We start from the raw sequence: 14893 nt of genomic DNA, 5'->3' as shown, positions 1-14893 counted from the left end.
GACTATCTCGAGTTGCCCTACGCCTTGAAATAGCATTCTACGCTTTCTCGAGAGGATCGAGAAAGTTCAATGAACAAGGTGAACCCCCCTTCCCCTTCTCATCTCAGTTCTCAGCGGATAAATAGGAGTATCCATCTCTTCGAAACCGATATGCATTGAGTGGACATTGTATCTACTACCCAGTGGCGGGGCTATATAGCTTGTTGCAGGGAAGATCATATACACTCCCTACCATATTCATAGAGATGAGCGAGAATTTCAATTTCATTGGTCCTGCCCAAGTGGGGCAATCCCAACCCCAACCCCAAAACCTTTCTAGGGCATCAACCTCCAGGGATGGCAACAGTGGGGCGGTTGGGCACGACAACCTCCTGCCGATCGCCAACGTTGGGCGGATCATGAAGGAAGCCCTCCCGCCGCAGGCTAAGATATCGAAGCGCGCCAAGGAGACCATCCAGGAGTGCGCCACGGAGTTCGTCGGCTTCGTCACCGGCGAGGCCTCGGAGCGGTGCCGCCGGGAGAGGCGCAAGACGATCAACGGCGATGACATCTGCCATGCCATGAGAAGCCTTGGCCTCGATCACTACGCCGACGCCATGCGCAGGTACCTGCAGAGGTACCGCGAGAGCGAGGAGCTCGCGGCCGCGCTCAACAGCGGCAGCGGCAGCGGCAGCGGTGGGGGCATCCAGATCGACGTGAGGGCTGAGCTGTCGATCTTCAGGGGCCACGAGCAGCAAGACAGAAATTGACTGACCAGCATCCGTGCATGGAGTGTACTGTACTTGCAGAATCAATGCTCTGTCACCTCTGACGCGATAAGAGTGCACGAAGCTCTCCTTAGATCGATAAGCATGCCATGGAATCGTGTGTTTCTTTTTTTCTTGCTCATGTTCTTGATTGTGCTGTACCATGTGTAACGTTCGTTCACGCACCATACTCGATGGTGCTAAAGGTGTACAATTATCTCCTCGTTTTCGTTTTGTGAGACGATGCAAATCACGCCAAATTCTGATAAGCTACCTTTCCGCGCCCAATGGCATCCGGACGGTATGTTTTGGAGGAAGAGGATAACACCGAAACGAGCAAGGAGGGCCCATCTGCTCCTGTTTGCTTCATCCTTTTGGGTAAAGAAATCCAACACATCCCGAGCAATTGGGTCTTTTGATTGCTCTCAGGTGTGGACAGAAGGTATGTTTGTGCACTGTCCTATGATGGATCCGTACTATAAAATTCAAGTGCCCCAACGGCACAACAAAAAAGTTGGATCGAAGAGCGCAAAAGGCATAGCAAGTTAGGTATAGTTTGCAATTCACAATAAAGTTCGGAGGGACCATGGCTTGAAGAAATGTTCTAGAGGGGAAGTCCGCAGAAGATGATGTATTCCACCCTTGTAAAGCCATTTTGTGTTGTACATCATGCGCAGTCAATATATCTATATTCTGCAGAAAGATGTCCTCCAAAGTATGATGTTGTCCGACAACAAGTGTCAAGTTGCGAAGTGAGGATCGCTGTGGAAGCGCACTACCTTAAAAATACAATGCTCGGAATGATTAGATTCGCATGCGAGATAGCCCCTTTTACAAACGTGCCATTCACATGTTAGCGTTTGTCGTGTAAAGCATACCACTATCATTATTAGATGGATCATTCGGACGGTAAAATTTGACTTGGATACGAGAGTACGCAACTGGTCAAATAATAGCACTTCTATTTCCAAATGCACTATATATATATGTAGTGGATTCCTTATTATCAGAGAAGTTATTTGTTATAGACGTAGAGGACAACATCATACATAAAAAAGAACCTCACATTGCTTTTCCATGTGATTCGCTTGAACTATTTTTGCAACTTGTAAAACTAGGGAAAAGTACATATTTATCCTAGCTATCTAGGGAGTTGGCTGGTGTGAGAAACTATTTCCTCTGATACCCCAAGAATTAATGGGATAATATATAAGAGAACATATAGCCGTTTAAAATTAGCACTATAGCTGCCTATGGGGTAGAAGGAATGCTTTGCTTGTTTAACAATGAATGAGCTAATCTTGCTCTAGAGTCTAATCACACAGTGGCTTCTGCAAGATATCTATATGGTTCATTTTTACTTATATATGGAAACCCCGTAGAAATTGAGCTGTGACGTTGAGGAGGACAGTCGTGGCTAGCCTATCTAGCCCTTCTCTCTCAAGCAGAAAAATAAGGGAAAAAAGGGTTTGGCGGGAAGGCTGGGTTGGCGCGCGGCTGTGGGTGGAGCTCCATGTTTTTGTAGGATAAAAAACGAACACAGCCCCGAGTCCATGATGCTGGGTGGTCTGTGCGCATTGGGCTGGAATTGATCCTGGCAAATGCAGCCTTCCTACAAAAGTTTGCGCAATGTGATCATTAACTGGGCTGACGATACAAAGGCCCAAGTTGCTGAAAACAAGAGGCCCGCTGACAAAGAGGCCGCGAGCTTATTCCGATTCCGACCACGGGTGTCGGCGTCCGACTTCTGCATCGGGCATTCGGAACTTCAAATCCGTCTCGAAGACGAGTCCGAACGCCGATGCGATCAAGATGGAGTAAATATATATGGCGCGCAAGAAGCAAAGGAACTCCAGCAATTAGCATTGCTAGGTAGCTATTCGATCGTCCTCCATACGTCGTCGCCGCCGTTGCCTCCGGCCGGCGTCGATCGATTAGCCATGGAGTCGCAGGGGAAGAACAACGGATCGCCCCTGATCACGCGTCGAGTCGAGGCCAGCACTTTATTCCTCGCCACGACCCCGCCGACCGAGCCGAGCGGCGGCGGCGAGCCCGAGCTCGCTGTGCGGCTGAGGTGCCACGTGACCAAGTACATCCGCGCCGGGCGCGGGCGCGGGCAGAGACAGGTGTACGTCTACCGCGGGTCCGGCGCCGAGGCGAGCTTCGTCGCCGCCGTGCCCAGGGACGTCCTGGTCGACGAGGACAGCGTCCGCGACGTGATGCGGCTGCTGCTGAGGGCGATCCGGCCTCTACGGGACCTCGACCTCACCGACGACGAGTGGGAGGCCATCCTGCCCGAGGACGTCGTGCCGCAGCTCGCCGACCTGGCGCGGGGCCTCGACGAGGGCAGCCGCTCTGCCGCCGTTGTGGAGCTGGCGGTGGACCGCCATATCAGGTACAGCGCGCCCCGGGTGCTTATGACGGCATGCAGGGGGGCGCCGCCGGCGACGGAGGGGAAGGACGACGGGTGCAGCATCTGCTTGGAGGTGTTGCACGAGGAGGCTGCGGCGGCGGGGAAGGGCGTGCCCGTGGAGCTGCCGGGGTGCGCGCACGCCTTCCACCGCCGGTGCATCTCCAAGTGGTTCCGTAAGAAGCCGACGTGCCCGCTGTGCCGGGGGAACGTGACCAAGCACCTGGACCCGGAGCTGCAGAAGGATATCCTCGAGTTCAGCCATGATGATGATCCAGATCGACCCACTGTGCTCGATTCACCATGAAACATCGTCGCGGCACCGCCATGCGATCCATGAGCGCTCGTACTCCAATTTTCACGACGCTTTTAGGCGAACGGTAGTTGTAGCTGTAGCTGTAGCCTGAACTGAATAGTGTTAGGTTTCTTTGTGGTGGCTACTGGCAAGTGAGACACTGAGACTCGCAGCAGTTTCTTTGCTCCGATGATAGACTTGTACTCAGAAGATTATGTTAAGTGTTAATTGTTGGGGACTTGGGGTAATATTTTTTTTCCTGTAGATGCTCTCATGATGCTTTCGCAATCGGTTCTCCAGTGTCATTTTGCAGCTCAACGTCGTAGGATGTGTCAAACTGCAAGTACTCGCTAGCGAATCTGCATACTTCACCTAGAGATTTACTAGGAGAAACTGATTACATAGTTGTTCTTGTTAACGACCGTGTCTGAAGTTTCCTGTACTCCAACAATGTCTGAATAAACAGCAATTTATCTGCACGGCGATTTAGCATTCATACTTGAACGCCATTCTGCACAATGGCAAAATGATCAGATTTTGCAAAGGGATATATGCTAAATTTATCTCACCTGTACTTGTCGGCCACCTCCATTAGCATTTCCGAGAGCTCCTCCGGCTTTGACAGCATCGGCATGTGATCCGCACCCGGCAGCCCCCTCACCTCCGTGCCGGGGTTCCACGACGCCATCCGCCGCTGGAACTCCGCCGAAAGCATCGCGTCGTCCTCGGCGACGACGCACACCCGCCTCACCGCGCCGTACCGCTCCGCCGTAAGGATGGCCCCGTTCATCGTCGCGTCGTTCAGGAACCGCCGCGACAGCCTCGTCGCCGCCTTCGCCAGGGTCAGATCCTGCATCACGCACGCCATCAGAGGAAGAAGCTCAATGGTGACTAGATCATCTGCAGGAACGGGTCATGTCGAGCGAGTGGCCATTGTTACCTACCTCAGGGGGGCTGAGCTTATACAATCTCTGCTCCAAGTACCGTGGTCCGAACCGAATCGTCTCCACGGGATGCTGGGGATCGCCGCTGATTTCGATTTTGCAGTCCATGTAGAAATCCGCTGGCCTCTTTTCTTGCGAAAACTAGACAGTCCAGGCAGGCATGGTTATTAGAATTTGCATCTTATTGTCCTTTTTGACGAATTGAAACAACGCTCGGCCTTGGATAATTTTCATTTTGTTACCTGTAGAAGACGAACATCACGGGCTTCCCGGCGGCGGGCATGGCGGCCAAGACGAAGACCGCGACGGCGACTCCATGGCCAGCGCGAGGATCTGCCCGCCGAAGCTGTGGCCGACGAGGACCGCCTTCTCCCCTGGCGCCAGCATGGCCACGGCGTCCAGCAGCGGCCGGTCGTATTCCTCGAAGGACCGCACCTCCTCGGCGCTCCCGGGTCTGTCACCGCAACCGGCCATGTCTTGCGCCGTCACGCGGTGGCCGGTGAGTACAGGGCAGTGGCCACCTTCACCTTGTACAAGCACCACGTGCCGTGGCAGGCGCCGATAGACCTCACCTCCACGCCGGGGCCGCTGTTCTGTTCTTGCGAAAACTACAGAGTACAGGCAGGCAGTCATGGTTAATCAGTGGAATTTGCATCTTCCGGTCCTTTTTGACGAATTGAAACTGGATAATTTTCATTTTGTTACCTGTTGGAAGACGAGCGTCATGGGCTTCCCGGCGGCGGGTATGGCGGCCGACACGAACACCGCGACGGCGATCCTGTCCGGGAACCTTTCCATGGCAAGCGCGAGGCTTCGCCCGCCGAAGCTGTGGCCGACGAGGACCGCCTTCTCCCCGGCCGGTAGCGCGGCCACGGCGTCCAGCAGCGGCCGGCTGTACTCCTCGAAGGACGACACCTCCTCGGCGCGCTCGGGTCTGGCGCCGCAACCGGCCATGTCCAGCGCCGTGACGCGGTGGCCGGCGGAGGACAGGGCGGTGGCCACCTTGTACCAGCTCCACGCGCCGTGGCAGGCGCCGTGCACCAGCACGAAGTGGTGGCGCTGCTGCTGCTGCTTCTTGGCGCTCTCCATGATCTCTGCGGTTAGAGGGATCAGGACGACTTGCTTGCAAGAGCACTCTGGTCGGAGGAAGAAGAGGAGGATAGGTGGAGTGAATTCTTTATTTGCCAATGAAAAGATAAAGCTATACTTAATGTAATCTCTTTCTTCCTTTCTTTTTTGTTCTTTTCTTTGAGTGCTTTGGTGACGAATGTTGACAGGTTACAGCTTACAGGCAGCCGACTTTTTTATTATTAATTTTTTTAAAAGGCGGGTGACCTGTCTTTGTTGTGAGTTGGTAGATGTGGCATAGATGTCGAACATGATTAAGGGGTGTTTGGTTGTTGGGCTCATAGAATTCCTATCACATTAAATATTTAGATACTAATTAGAAGTATGAAATATAGATTAATTACAAAACTAATTGCATAGATAAAGACTAATTCACGAGAGGAATATATTAAGCCTAATTAGTTCATTATTAACATGGATTAATTAGGCTTAATAGATTCGTCTCGCGAATTAGCCTCCTCCATCTGTGTAATTAGTCTTATAATTAGCTCATGTTTAATTCTACTAATTAGCCTCCGAATATTCGATGTGATATGAATTTTAGTCCGAACTAAAGATCCAAATACCTCCTAAGCTTGCCAGTTTTTTTATTTTTTTAAAATAATATTTTCTTTTTTTTGAAGGGGTATTTTTTTAAGGAGAATAACATTTTTCTTGCTCTCGCTCTTCTTGAAATTACTCTCACAAGATTCATATAAAAATGCCTTAGGATCCGAGCATGAGATGGCACCGTTATAAATGGTTTTGCCTACGTAGGACAGTAGGAGTATGAAACAAGAGTCCATTGTTGCTAGTTCTTCAAAAGGCGCAATACTTGACGCTTCCTCGATCAACTGTACTTGTCAGCTACTTCCATGATGAGCTGGGCGAGCTCCGCCGGCTTGGAGAACATGGGCACGTGATCGGCTCCACCGATCGCTCTCACCTCCACGCCAGGGCCGCAGGAAGCCGCCGCCCGCCGCTGTTCCTCCGCCGGCCACGTCTTGTCTTCCTCGGTGACCACAAACACCCGGCTCACCGCGCCGTACCTGCCCTCCGTCAGAACCTTCTCCCCGGTCATGGCCTCGTCTCCGAGGAACATCTGCGCCGGCCTAACCAGCATTCTGGCTAGTGTCAAGTCCTGCATTAGTTGCAATTTGCCAAAGCGTCACCACAGCAACTGTCAGCACCCGTCGTCGTCCATGGTTAACTTCATAGTTGCTAAGCTAGGCACTGACGAGGAGTTCTTGACCAGATGTGGATGTGACTTTGTGTTTGTGTTACCTCTGGAGGGCTGAGCTGATACATCCTCTGTGACAACCACTCTGGGCCAACGAGGAATGTCTCCGCTGGATTCTCCGAGCCTCTCTCCAGGATTCCAAATGTGCAATCCAGGAAGGAATCCGGTGCAGAATCTCCTTGTAGATGCTAATATTTATGGATCATCAAAGAACAGAGTGCTTGGGATAAGAATCGATTGTATTTTTTATTTTTTCCCCTTTATTAGAGGTCCTTGATACTTGTTTGTCTACCCAAATCAGAAAGCAGAAATCAAGCTGAACCTGTTCCAAGACCGCTGACATGGGCCGGCCGGCGACCGGCATGGGCGCGGAGACGAAGACGGCGACGGCGACCTTCTCCGGGTGCGCCTCCATGGCGAGCGCGAGGTTGTGCCCGCCGAAGCTGTGGCCGACGAGGACGACCTTCTCCCCCGGCGGCGCGGCGGCCACGGCGCGGAGCAGCGGCCGGGAGTACTCCTCGAACGAGCGCACCTCGTCGGCGCGCAGGGAGCTGGCGCCGCACGCGGGCAGGTCGAGCGCGGTCACGCGGTGGCCGGCGGATTCCAGTGCGGTGGCCACCTTGTACCAGCACCACGCGCCGTGGCAGAGACCGTGCACCAGCACGAAGTGGTGACGACGCTTCTTGCCGCTCTCATCCATCCCTTAGCTCATGGACGAGGATGTCAACGCAAGCTAACCGGTGATCTGTACTGGACAGAAGCATGGATCAGATCTGTCACAACAAGGACCACTTCTTTTATCCTGCGTCGAGACGATGCTTATGCTTTCGCAACACAATGGCAGCACTCCTCTTACCAAAAGTAAAAACAGGACGGATACTCCCCAAGGCATGCGCATTTAAACTTTTCTATTTTTTACGAATAATTTAACCAATATTTTTTTTATTTTATGATGTAAAATTGAAATGGTTGAATTTGTAATCAAATGTACTCTCTAATTATTACAAGTTTATAACCATAAATAATATAATATAAGATAAATTAATGGTTCAAAACATAATTTGGGACACCGTACGATGGCATATCACACTTTACAAAAAATAAACAGAGGGAGTAATGAGTTAAACACATATACTTGGGTGTTTTGTTGAATATCGGATATGAATATAGATACTTAAATCGAATATCGGATAAGGTGTGGGTCAACTGATATCCACCGAATAATCCCCGAATAGCTGGTTTGAATATCTGATTCGTATAGCTGTGAAGGCTTAATTTGGTTTAGTCCAAGAAAGGTTTCAACCCCAAAATGGCAGAGTTTCTTTTTTTCTAAACTATTTTGCTAGTTTGGATTTTAGACTAAATTAAAATTTAAATAATCTAATAAATTCAAAATAAACCTAAACAAACAAAGTAAAATTCTAACGCCACTAAAAGATTCTAAAAAATACAAAATAAAAATTACTCTAATAAATATTACAAACAAATTAGAAATATTTCGTAACATTGCGAATGCTAAAAGTTACAAAATAAATTGTTAAAAGATTCTAAATAATTGACTAATCTCTATTCTTTGTTGCTTTTATAAGTATCCGTAGATATATTCGTGACCGACATTATTCATGCTGGGTTCTTATCACTTGATTCGAGTTCGTGATCAAGACTATCCACATTTGTATATGTACCGGCACCATCCGTACCTGTCTCTCCGAGATTTAGAAAAAGGATAGGATACTGAATGAGCTATATAGGTCAGCGTTCAATCCGTTGTAATACATCCCTCGATGATATATGGTGCAAATACATATATAAGCACCCCCACGCATTTTAAGCTTGCCGGAATCTATCCTGAATTCCAACAAGGCACAAATCTACCATAGCAGAGCACTCCATATGGGTCATGTAACAGCTTTTTTTTCTCTCCACAAGAAATGCATTGAGGCTTTTATAATCTGATAATCTTAGAGGTGCTAAACTTTAGCAGTGTCACATCGGATGTTCGAATGCTAATTAGGAGGACTAAATATGAGCTAATTATAAAACTAATTGCAGAACCCGTATGCTAATTCGCGAGATGAATCTATTAAGGCTAATTAATCCATCATTAGCAAATGGTTACTATAGCACCACATTGTCAAATCATGGACTAATTAGGCTTAATAGATTCGTCTCGCAAATTACACTCCATGCAATTAGTTTTTAATTAGCCTATGTTTAATACTACTAATTAGCATCTAAACATCCGATGTGATAGGTGCTAAACTTTAGCAGATGCAAACTTTTTTTTTAAGTAAAACGTAGATGCAAACTTCCTGTGACAATTTTCTGAAGAACAATCCAGCACTCATACTTGAACACTCATAATTTTTGTCTGATGGCTATACGATCAGGTATTTATGTATAGACAGAACGGTATTTGTCAGCTATCTCCACAAGCAGTTCTGAGAGCTCCCTTGGCTTTGACAACATCAGCATGTGATCAGCTCCCTTCAACCCCCTCACTTCCGTGCCGGGGTTCCACGACGCCATCCTCCGCTGGAACTCCGCCGACCACGACGCGTCGTCCTCGGCGACGACGCACACCCGCCTCACAGCACCGTACCTCTCCGCTGTTAGGACGTTCTCCTTCAGCACTGCATCGTCCGCGAACCACTGTGATGGTCTCACCATCGCCATTGCCAAGGTCAGATCCTGCATTGCACCGCCAGAGAGGAAAAGGGAAGGAGGAGATCAAACCACATGTCGTCCTCGTCAGGGATACGCATTTCAGGAACCAGTGGCCATTGTCACCTACCTCAGGAGAGCTGAGCTGATACAATCTCTTGGCCAAGTACTCTGGCCCTAGCAGAAGCGTCTCCACTGGATACTGAGGATTGCTGCTAGCCCCATATGTGCAATCCATGTAGAAATCTGGTCCCGTTTCTTACGAGAACTAGCATAGAATAGTTGCAACAATCGTTGTCTATGGCGATCTCAAGCTTTTTCGTAAGCACAGCAATGGTAGCCTGGTAGGTTATTACCATAAACAGAGCCCGCGTAACTGAAGCCTACCTCTTCAAGGACGAAGGTCATGGGCTTTCCCAAGGCAGGCATGGCGGCCGAGGCGAAGACCGCGACGGCGACCCTGTCCGGGTACCTCTCCATGGCGAGCGCGAGGCACTGCCCGCCGAAGCTGTGCCCGACGAGGACCGCTCGCTCCCCCGGCGGCAGCGCGGCCACGGCGTCGAGGAGCGGCCGGCTGTACTCCTCGAAGGACGGCACCTCCTCGGCGCGCCCGGGGCTGGCGCCGCACGCGGCCATGTCGAGCGCCGTGACGCGGTGGCCGGCGGATGACAGGAGCGCGGCCACCCTGTACCAGCACCACGCGCCGTGGCAGACGCCGTGCACCATCACGAAGTGGTGCTGGTGCTGATGCCGCCTCTTGCCGATTTCCTCCATCCCTGAACCTGAACGCCTGGACGCGGAAGTCAACGCAAGCTTTGGCAAGACGAACACCAAGACGAATCTCCTGCTGGCGTGGGGGACGGAGCGACTAGCGTGTATGCGTGTGGATAATAAAGAAAGAGAGAACGGGGAGGAAAGAAAAATAAAAGAGGAAGGAAAAGAAGGAAAAGAAATATAGGAAGAAAAGAGTAAAAAAGACCTGTTCGCTTCAGCTTATTCAGCCGGCTTATCAGCCACCAAACAGTGTTTTTCTCTCACAACAAATCAGCCGTTTCAGCTTTTCAGCCGGCTTATAAGCTGAAGCGAACAGGCCCAAAGAAAAAAAACTCAGGTCAGGTATACTTCATCAATCATCAGGATTGATTTGACCGAATGGCACCATTCTGTTGGGAATCCACGTGGCTGCGTTATCGGAAGGAAATGCAAGCATTTTTATTCCATAACGACAGTGCCCAGCGTGTAACGAGCTGGCTTATATAGTCTTCCATGAAATACAATACTACGAGCACCAAGATTAATCTTTATATTATTCTAGTCGTATTTGTTGGCTATATTATATCCTGAGCAGGACGTCGCAAAGCTCGGTGGGCTTGGAGTTCATGACGGCGTGGTCGGCGCCGGCGATCTCCTCGACCTCCGTGCCGGGGCTCATGTCCACCATCCAGCGCTGCATCTCCTCGGTGCTGGAGCCGTCGGCCTTGGCCACCACGAACACCTTCCTCACCGACCCGTAGTTGCCGGCCGTGAGCAGCGCCTCGTCCTTCATCACCGGGTCCTCCAGGAACTGGTTCCCAGGCCTCACCAGCAGCTTCGCCAGGGTCAGGTCCTGCAAACATTTGGTTCATGTCACGTGCCTACGTGTCGATCTGGTGCAGATATGAACAACCAACAGGACGTCACGTACCTCGGCTGGGCTTTGCTGGTAATATTTTTCTTCCATGAACCTTGGACCCATCACGATTGCCACTCCATTGTTGCTGTTGCTGTTGCTGCTGTTGATGGCCACCGTTTGGCAGTCCATGAGCAGGCCTCCAGAAGCAGTTCTTCTCATGAACTGCATCGCAATATATTTTTTTTCTTTGTAAAATTAATAAGGTGCTACCACAAGGTAACACTAGTAGTTTGTGACGCGTCAGTTTGGAACGATGGAACAGAGTACCTCCTCTGTGGTGACGCCCATGTGCTTGCCGACGCAGGGCAACGCCGCGGCCACGAACACGGCGGCGGCGACCTTGCGCGGGAACCGCTCCAGGGCGAGCGCGAGGCTGAGCCCGCCGTGGCTGTGGCCGACTAGGACGAGCCGCTCGCCGCCGCTGCCGGGCGGCGCCGCGGCGGCGACCGCGTCCAGCAGCGGGCCCGAGTACTCCTCGAAGGAGCGCACCTCGTCCAGGCGCGCCGGGTGGGCGCCCGACGCGGCGAGGTCGAGCGCCGTCACGCGGTGCCCCGCCGCCCGGAGCAGCGTGGCCACCTTGTACCAGCACCACGCGCCGTGGCAGAGCCCGTGCACCAGGATGAAATGCTTCTTGCCGCCGCCGTCCATCGTTGATCGCTTGATCTGTTGTGCTTGTTGGTGTGGAGTTTGCGATCGATCGATGCCGCTGTCTGCCTTCGGATTCACGGCCTTCAAGCGATGTGGGGCTTGATGATTATATAGATGTGGTGATGATGTGCCAGTGCGAGTAAGAGATTGTCTTGGGTGTGTTTCTTCTTCATCAAGTTGATCATCTCATCTTCTGCTGCAAGAAGAAGCAGCTGGCTTCTGTTTACTGAATAATGGACAATTCTATACTGAGTCGGTGATGCGCGAATTAATTTCAATTCACTTATGTTGAGACGGTGGAAGCAAACTCAAGCATTTTATTCCGTCTCACGGCATCTAAATACCTAATGCCATGGATCAAGAAGTGCTTGCTGATGGTGCTCTACTGCCATTGCTGGATGCGATCCATTTGGGAGAAGACGGTGATGTTTCCTGCCGTCTTCAAGATGATAGCAATGCATTTTTCAAAAAAAAAACGTGGCTTTATTTTGTTTATAGGAGCTCATGAACTTATGGCGCAAGAAGGAGCGAACAGTCAAACGTGACAAAGAAAACGTGCGCTTGTTTGGACCTGCCTTAAGATACAAGATGCATCGCATCAGTGAAAATAACATCTGGCCAACGAATTGTCGACCTGATCAACTCCGGTCTCAATCTGCGTGACGTCTGACCATCATCTTCATCTGTGACTTCACCATTTCTCTGGTTCAAATTTCGCTTCACGCGCTCGGCGCAGCTGCAATTACAGTACAGCTTACGGCCTGAAACATTCATTGATCTCCTGTGCTCAATCGTACTTGTTGGCAATCTTGAGCAGAACTTCACAGAGCTCCGTCGGCTTGGAGAGCATGGCCATATGATCAGCTCCAGCGATCTCCTCGACTTCCGCACCAGGGCTTAGGTCCACCATCCGGCGCTGCGCATCCTCAGTGCTGCTACCATCAGCTTTGGCGATCACAAACACCCTCTTCACCGACCCGTAGTTGCCATCCGTGAGCAACGTCTCGTCCTTCATCATCGGGTCCTCCATGAACTGGCTGCCGGGTCTTAGCAAAAGCTTCGCTAGCTCAAGATCCTACCCGACAATACAAAACATACAAAATTCACTTATTTGTCAAATAATCTATTCACTTCAGACCATACAAAATTTATTTTGTTTTTTGAAGGGGAAAGGAAATGATTATAATGTGTTTTGTTAACATATGGTTGTCTTTTGTTAAAATTCCATGTGTGCGCGCCGTTATTTGTGACAATGTAGCTCTATCTTCTATTACCTCGGCTGGGCATTGATCATACACTTTGGCCGCCAATAAGTTGGGCCCAAATAGAACTGCATTTCGAGGTCCTTGCTCTGTATTTAGAACCATCGTTTCGCTGTCCATGAAAAAACCTGGTTCGATCGTCTCCATGAACTAGCACAAACAAAAAGAAAAGGTATTAGCACTGCTCCATGAACTAGCATGCAAATCAAGAGCGGCGAAAATGACTGGATTGGTTGTATGTGAAGCATTTCGCGAAAATAGTATGACATGTTCTTTCCGTTTATCATAAAGCGTGGCCAATTGGCCGCCCAGTAACTGATTCATGGCAGCGGTGATGTTATCATAGCACTAACCAAGAAAGATTTTAGCTGACCTCTTCAATGGTGATGCCCATGTGGCTGCCGACGCGCGGCATGGACGCGGCCAGGAACACGGCGGCTGCGACCTTGCTTGGGAACCTCTCCATGGCGAGGGCGACGTTGAGCCCGCCGAGGCTATGGCCCACCAGGACCAGCCTCTCGCCGTCGGGCGCCGCGGCCACCGCGTCCAGCAGCGGGCGCGAGTACTCCTCGAACGACGCCACCTCGTGGAGGCGCGCCGGGTCCACCCCGGACGCGGCCATGTCGAGCGCCGTCGCCCGGTGGCCGGCGGCGCGCAGCCTCGCCACCACCTTGTACCAGCACCACCCGCCGTGCGACAGGCCGTGCACGAGGATGAAGTGCTTGCCGCCGCCGCCGCCGCCGCTCTCCATCCTTCTTGCCGGCGCTTCAGCAGGCGCGTGCTACGGCTTCAACACTGCCGTCTGCCGGCCGGCGATGCCACTCGGGGCGGAGGCGCCGCTGCAGTTCCCTTTGTGCCAATCTGGGAATGGGAACGTGCAACCGCGATTTCTCACTACCGGGTCCCAGCCAGGATCACTTATCAATATCATGTACTCCGTAGAAGACTGAAGACTGAATTCTTTAGAATGCGGCCGATCGAGAGTAGCTGTCAGCCAGTCGATTCCACTCTAATTCTGCAGGCCAGACATATCTAAATTATTACTGTCTTTTAAGGGCTTATCGCTTCATGTGGTCCTGAGGAAAATATTATCTCTTTGGATTTTTGTTTCAAATTGCAATAATAGCTGTGGAAAGGTTTCGTCTCAGCAGTTGGCCCTTCACTGCAAGTCTGCAACAATGTGACGTCAGCTCTGCTGACAAGCTCAGTTGCAAATTGGGGATGTTTGGACTGGAGTTAAAATTTAATCCGTATCACGTTGATTGAATATTTGGAGGCTAATTAGAAGGACTAAATATGAATTAATTATAAAACTAATTATATAGATGGAGGCTAAACGGTAACGTTTAATGGATTTAGTAAATAATCTATAATTAATACTCCTAATTAGTATCAGTGCCATGAGCTACTTCCTCGTGAAGCGCTCATTCAGAACTGGCTTCGCATACCATTAGCATAAAAGTAGTTTTTTGCCTGTCTAGATTAATAAAGTTCACAGTTACACTTATTGTCGTTCTCTTTAGCATCAACGAACTGCAAAGTGAATACAGAGAATTCTGACAGATTCAGTAATTTTGGCATTTAAAAATCAGAGTGTAGGTCAAATCCAGGCCTGCGAGATCAAAGACCGAAGGCATCACAGCAAGCAGACATGCAGACCGTTTCATCTCTGTACACACTACCATGCTTCCTTCCTGCTTTTATCATCCAGAGCATCGGCTTATTGTGCACAGATCGCAGAGTCTTATCAGGGTGTAAACAAACAGGGGTGTTTTTGTTCAGGACACACAAAAGGAAACACTATTAAAAACAAGATTTTGGAGTTGATCAGATAATTGTAGTCTGAATTTTTGGTCAACACTGGAGTTTCTGTGAAAGCTTATCATCACATCAACCGGACAAAAT

At 50.3% G+C, this 14893-nt stretch overlaps 6 protein-coding genes, 2 non-coding genes and 1 pseudogene across 8 annotated transcripts; 2 read left to right on the top strand and 7 right to left on the bottom strand.

The window, feature by feature from the left end:
• LOC117858735 (transcriptional activator hap3) lies at nucleotides 1-967 on the top strand. The gene has a single exon (XM_034741861.2). It carries the CDS (start codon nucleotides 246-248, stop codon nucleotides 747-749), a length of 504 nt encoding a protein of 167 aa, XP_034597752.1. The 5' UTR covers nucleotides 1-245; the 3' UTR covers nucleotides 750-967.
• Nucleotides 968-2686: 1719 nt separating this feature from the next.
• LOC117856588 (uncharacterized) lies at nucleotides 2687-3463 on the top strand. The gene has a single exon (XM_034738921.1). The coding sequence runs from the start codon at nucleotides 2687-2689 to the stop codon at nucleotides 3461-3463; it is 777 nt and encodes a 258-aa protein (XP_034594812.1).
• A 339-nt stretch (nucleotides 3464-3802) lies between these two features.
• LOC117855074 (probable esterase PIR7A) lies at nucleotides 3803-6045 on the bottom strand. Its single transcript, XM_034737348.2, has 4 exons — nucleotides 5101-6045; nucleotides 4396-4536; nucleotides 4021-4301; nucleotides 3803-3905 (listed from the first exon to the last, which is right to left on the bottom strand). Exons 1-4 carry the CDS (start codon nucleotides 5482-5484, stop codon nucleotides 3866-3868), a joined length of 846 nt encoding a protein of 281 aa, XP_034593239.1. The 5' UTR covers nucleotides 5485-6045; the 3' UTR covers nucleotides 3803-3865.
• Nucleotides 6046-6290: 245 nt separating this feature from the next.
• Nucleotides 6291-7559, bottom strand: LOC117855611 (probable esterase PIR7A). Its single transcript, XM_034737995.2, has 3 exons — nucleotides 7065-7559; nucleotides 6787-6930; nucleotides 6291-6643 (listed from the first exon to the last, which is right to left on the bottom strand). The coding sequence occupies exons 1-3, from the start codon at nucleotides 7440-7442 to the stop codon at nucleotides 6353-6355; spliced, it is 813 nt and encodes a 270-aa protein (XP_034593886.1). The 5' UTR covers nucleotides 7443-7559; the 3' UTR covers nucleotides 6291-6352.
• A 1079-nt stretch (nucleotides 7560-8638) lies between these two features.
• LOC117858165 (probable esterase PIR7A) lies at nucleotides 8639-10477 on the bottom strand (annotated as a pseudogene).
• Nucleotides 10478-10599: 122 nt separating this feature from the next.
• LOC117858836 (esterase PIR7B) lies at nucleotides 10600-12121 on the bottom strand. The gene is made up of 3 exons (XM_034741973.2): nucleotides 11346-12121; nucleotides 11091-11240; nucleotides 10600-11012 (listed from the first exon to the last, which is right to left on the bottom strand). Exons 1-3 carry the CDS (start codon nucleotides 11724-11726, stop codon nucleotides 10740-10742), a joined length of 804 nt encoding a protein of 267 aa, XP_034597864.1. The 5' UTR covers nucleotides 11727-12121; the 3' UTR covers nucleotides 10600-10739.
• A 147-nt stretch (nucleotides 12122-12268) lies between these two features.
• Nucleotides 12269-14247, bottom strand: LOC117858835 (probable esterase PIR7A). The gene is made up of 3 exons (XM_034741972.2): nucleotides 13362-14247; nucleotides 13001-13138; nucleotides 12269-12801 (listed from the first exon to the last, which is right to left on the bottom strand). Exons 1-3 carry the CDS (start codon nucleotides 13737-13739, stop codon nucleotides 12514-12516), a joined length of 804 nt encoding a protein of 267 aa, XP_034597863.1. The 5' UTR covers nucleotides 13740-14247; the 3' UTR covers nucleotides 12269-12513.
• A 332-nt stretch (nucleotides 14248-14579) lies between these two features.
• LOC117859365 (small nucleolar RNA snoR100) lies at nucleotides 14580-14686 on the bottom strand. The gene has a single exon (XR_004641164.1). It is a non-coding gene; the product is annotated as a small nucleolar RNA snoR100 (small nucleolar RNA).
• Nucleotides 14687-14809: 123 nt separating this feature from the next.
• Nucleotides 14810-14884, bottom strand: LOC117859408 (small nucleolar RNA Z155). The gene has a single exon (XR_004641199.1). It is a non-coding gene; the product is annotated as a small nucleolar RNA Z155 (small nucleolar RNA).
• Nucleotides 14885-14893: the final 9 nt, after the last annotated feature.

This window comes from Setaria viridis, chromosome 5, assembly GCF_005286985.2.
Source record: "Setaria viridis chromosome 5, Setaria_viridis_v4.0, whole genome shotgun sequence".
Taxonomy (NCBI): domain Eukaryota; kingdom Viridiplantae; phylum Streptophyta; class Magnoliopsida; order Poales; family Poaceae; genus Setaria; species Setaria viridis.
This window is presented reverse-complemented; position numbering and strand designations above follow the sequence as displayed.

Coding starts and splice junctions, on each gene's coding strand:
- LOC117858735 (XM_034741861.2), top strand. CDS start 246: ATGAGCGAGAATTTCAATTTCATTGGTCCTGCCCAAGTGGGGCAATCC.
- LOC117856588 (XM_034738921.1), top strand. CDS start 2,687: ATGGAGTCGCAGGGGAAGAACAACGGATCGCCCCTGATCACGCGTCGA.
- LOC117855074 (XM_034737348.2), bottom strand. CDS start 5,484: ATGGAGAGCGCCAAGAAGCAGCAGCAGCAGCGCCACCACTTCGTGCTG. Junction 4,537..5,100: donor TGACGCTCGTCTTCCAACAG/GTAACAAAATGA, acceptor TGGACTGTCTAG/TTTTCGCAAGAAAAGAGGCC. Junction 3,906..4,020: donor GAGGTGGCCGACAAGTACAG/GTGAGATAAATT, acceptor CTGTTTATTCAG/ACATTGTTGGAGTACAGGAA.
- LOC117855611 (XM_034737995.2), bottom strand. CDS start 7,442: ATGGATGAGAGCGGCAAGAAGCGTCGTCACCACTTCGTGCTGGTGCAC. Junction 6,931..7,064: donor TGTCAGCGGTCTTGGAACAG/GTTCAGCTTGAT, acceptor CATAAATATTAG/CATCTACAAGGAGATTCTGC. Junction 6,644..6,786: donor ATCAGCTCAGCCCTCCAGAG/GTAACACAAACA, acceptor CAACTAATGCAG/GACTTGACACTAGCCAGAAT.
- LOC117858836 (XM_034741973.2), bottom strand. CDS start 11,726: ATGGACGGCGGCGGCAAGAAGCATTTCATCCTGGTGCACGGGCTCTGC. Junction 11,241..11,345: donor TGGGCGTCACCACAGAGGAG/GTACTCTGTTCC, acceptor ATTGCGATGCAG/TTCATGAGAAGAACTGCTTC. Junction 11,013..11,090: donor ACCAGCAAAGCCCAGCCGAG/GTACGTGACGTC, acceptor AAATGTTTGCAG/GACCTGACCCTGGCGAAGCT.
- LOC117858835 (XM_034741972.2), bottom strand. CDS start 13,739: ATGGAGAGCGGCGGCGGCGGCGGCGGCAAGCACTTCATCCTCGTGCAC. Junction 13,139..13,361: donor TGGGCATCACCATTGAAGAG/GTCAGCTAAAAT, acceptor TGTTTGTGCTAG/TTCATGGAGACGATCGAACC. Junction 12,802..13,000: donor ATGATCAATGCCCAGCCGAG/GTAATAGAAGAT, acceptor ATTGTCGGGTAG/GATCTTGAGCTAGCGAAGCT.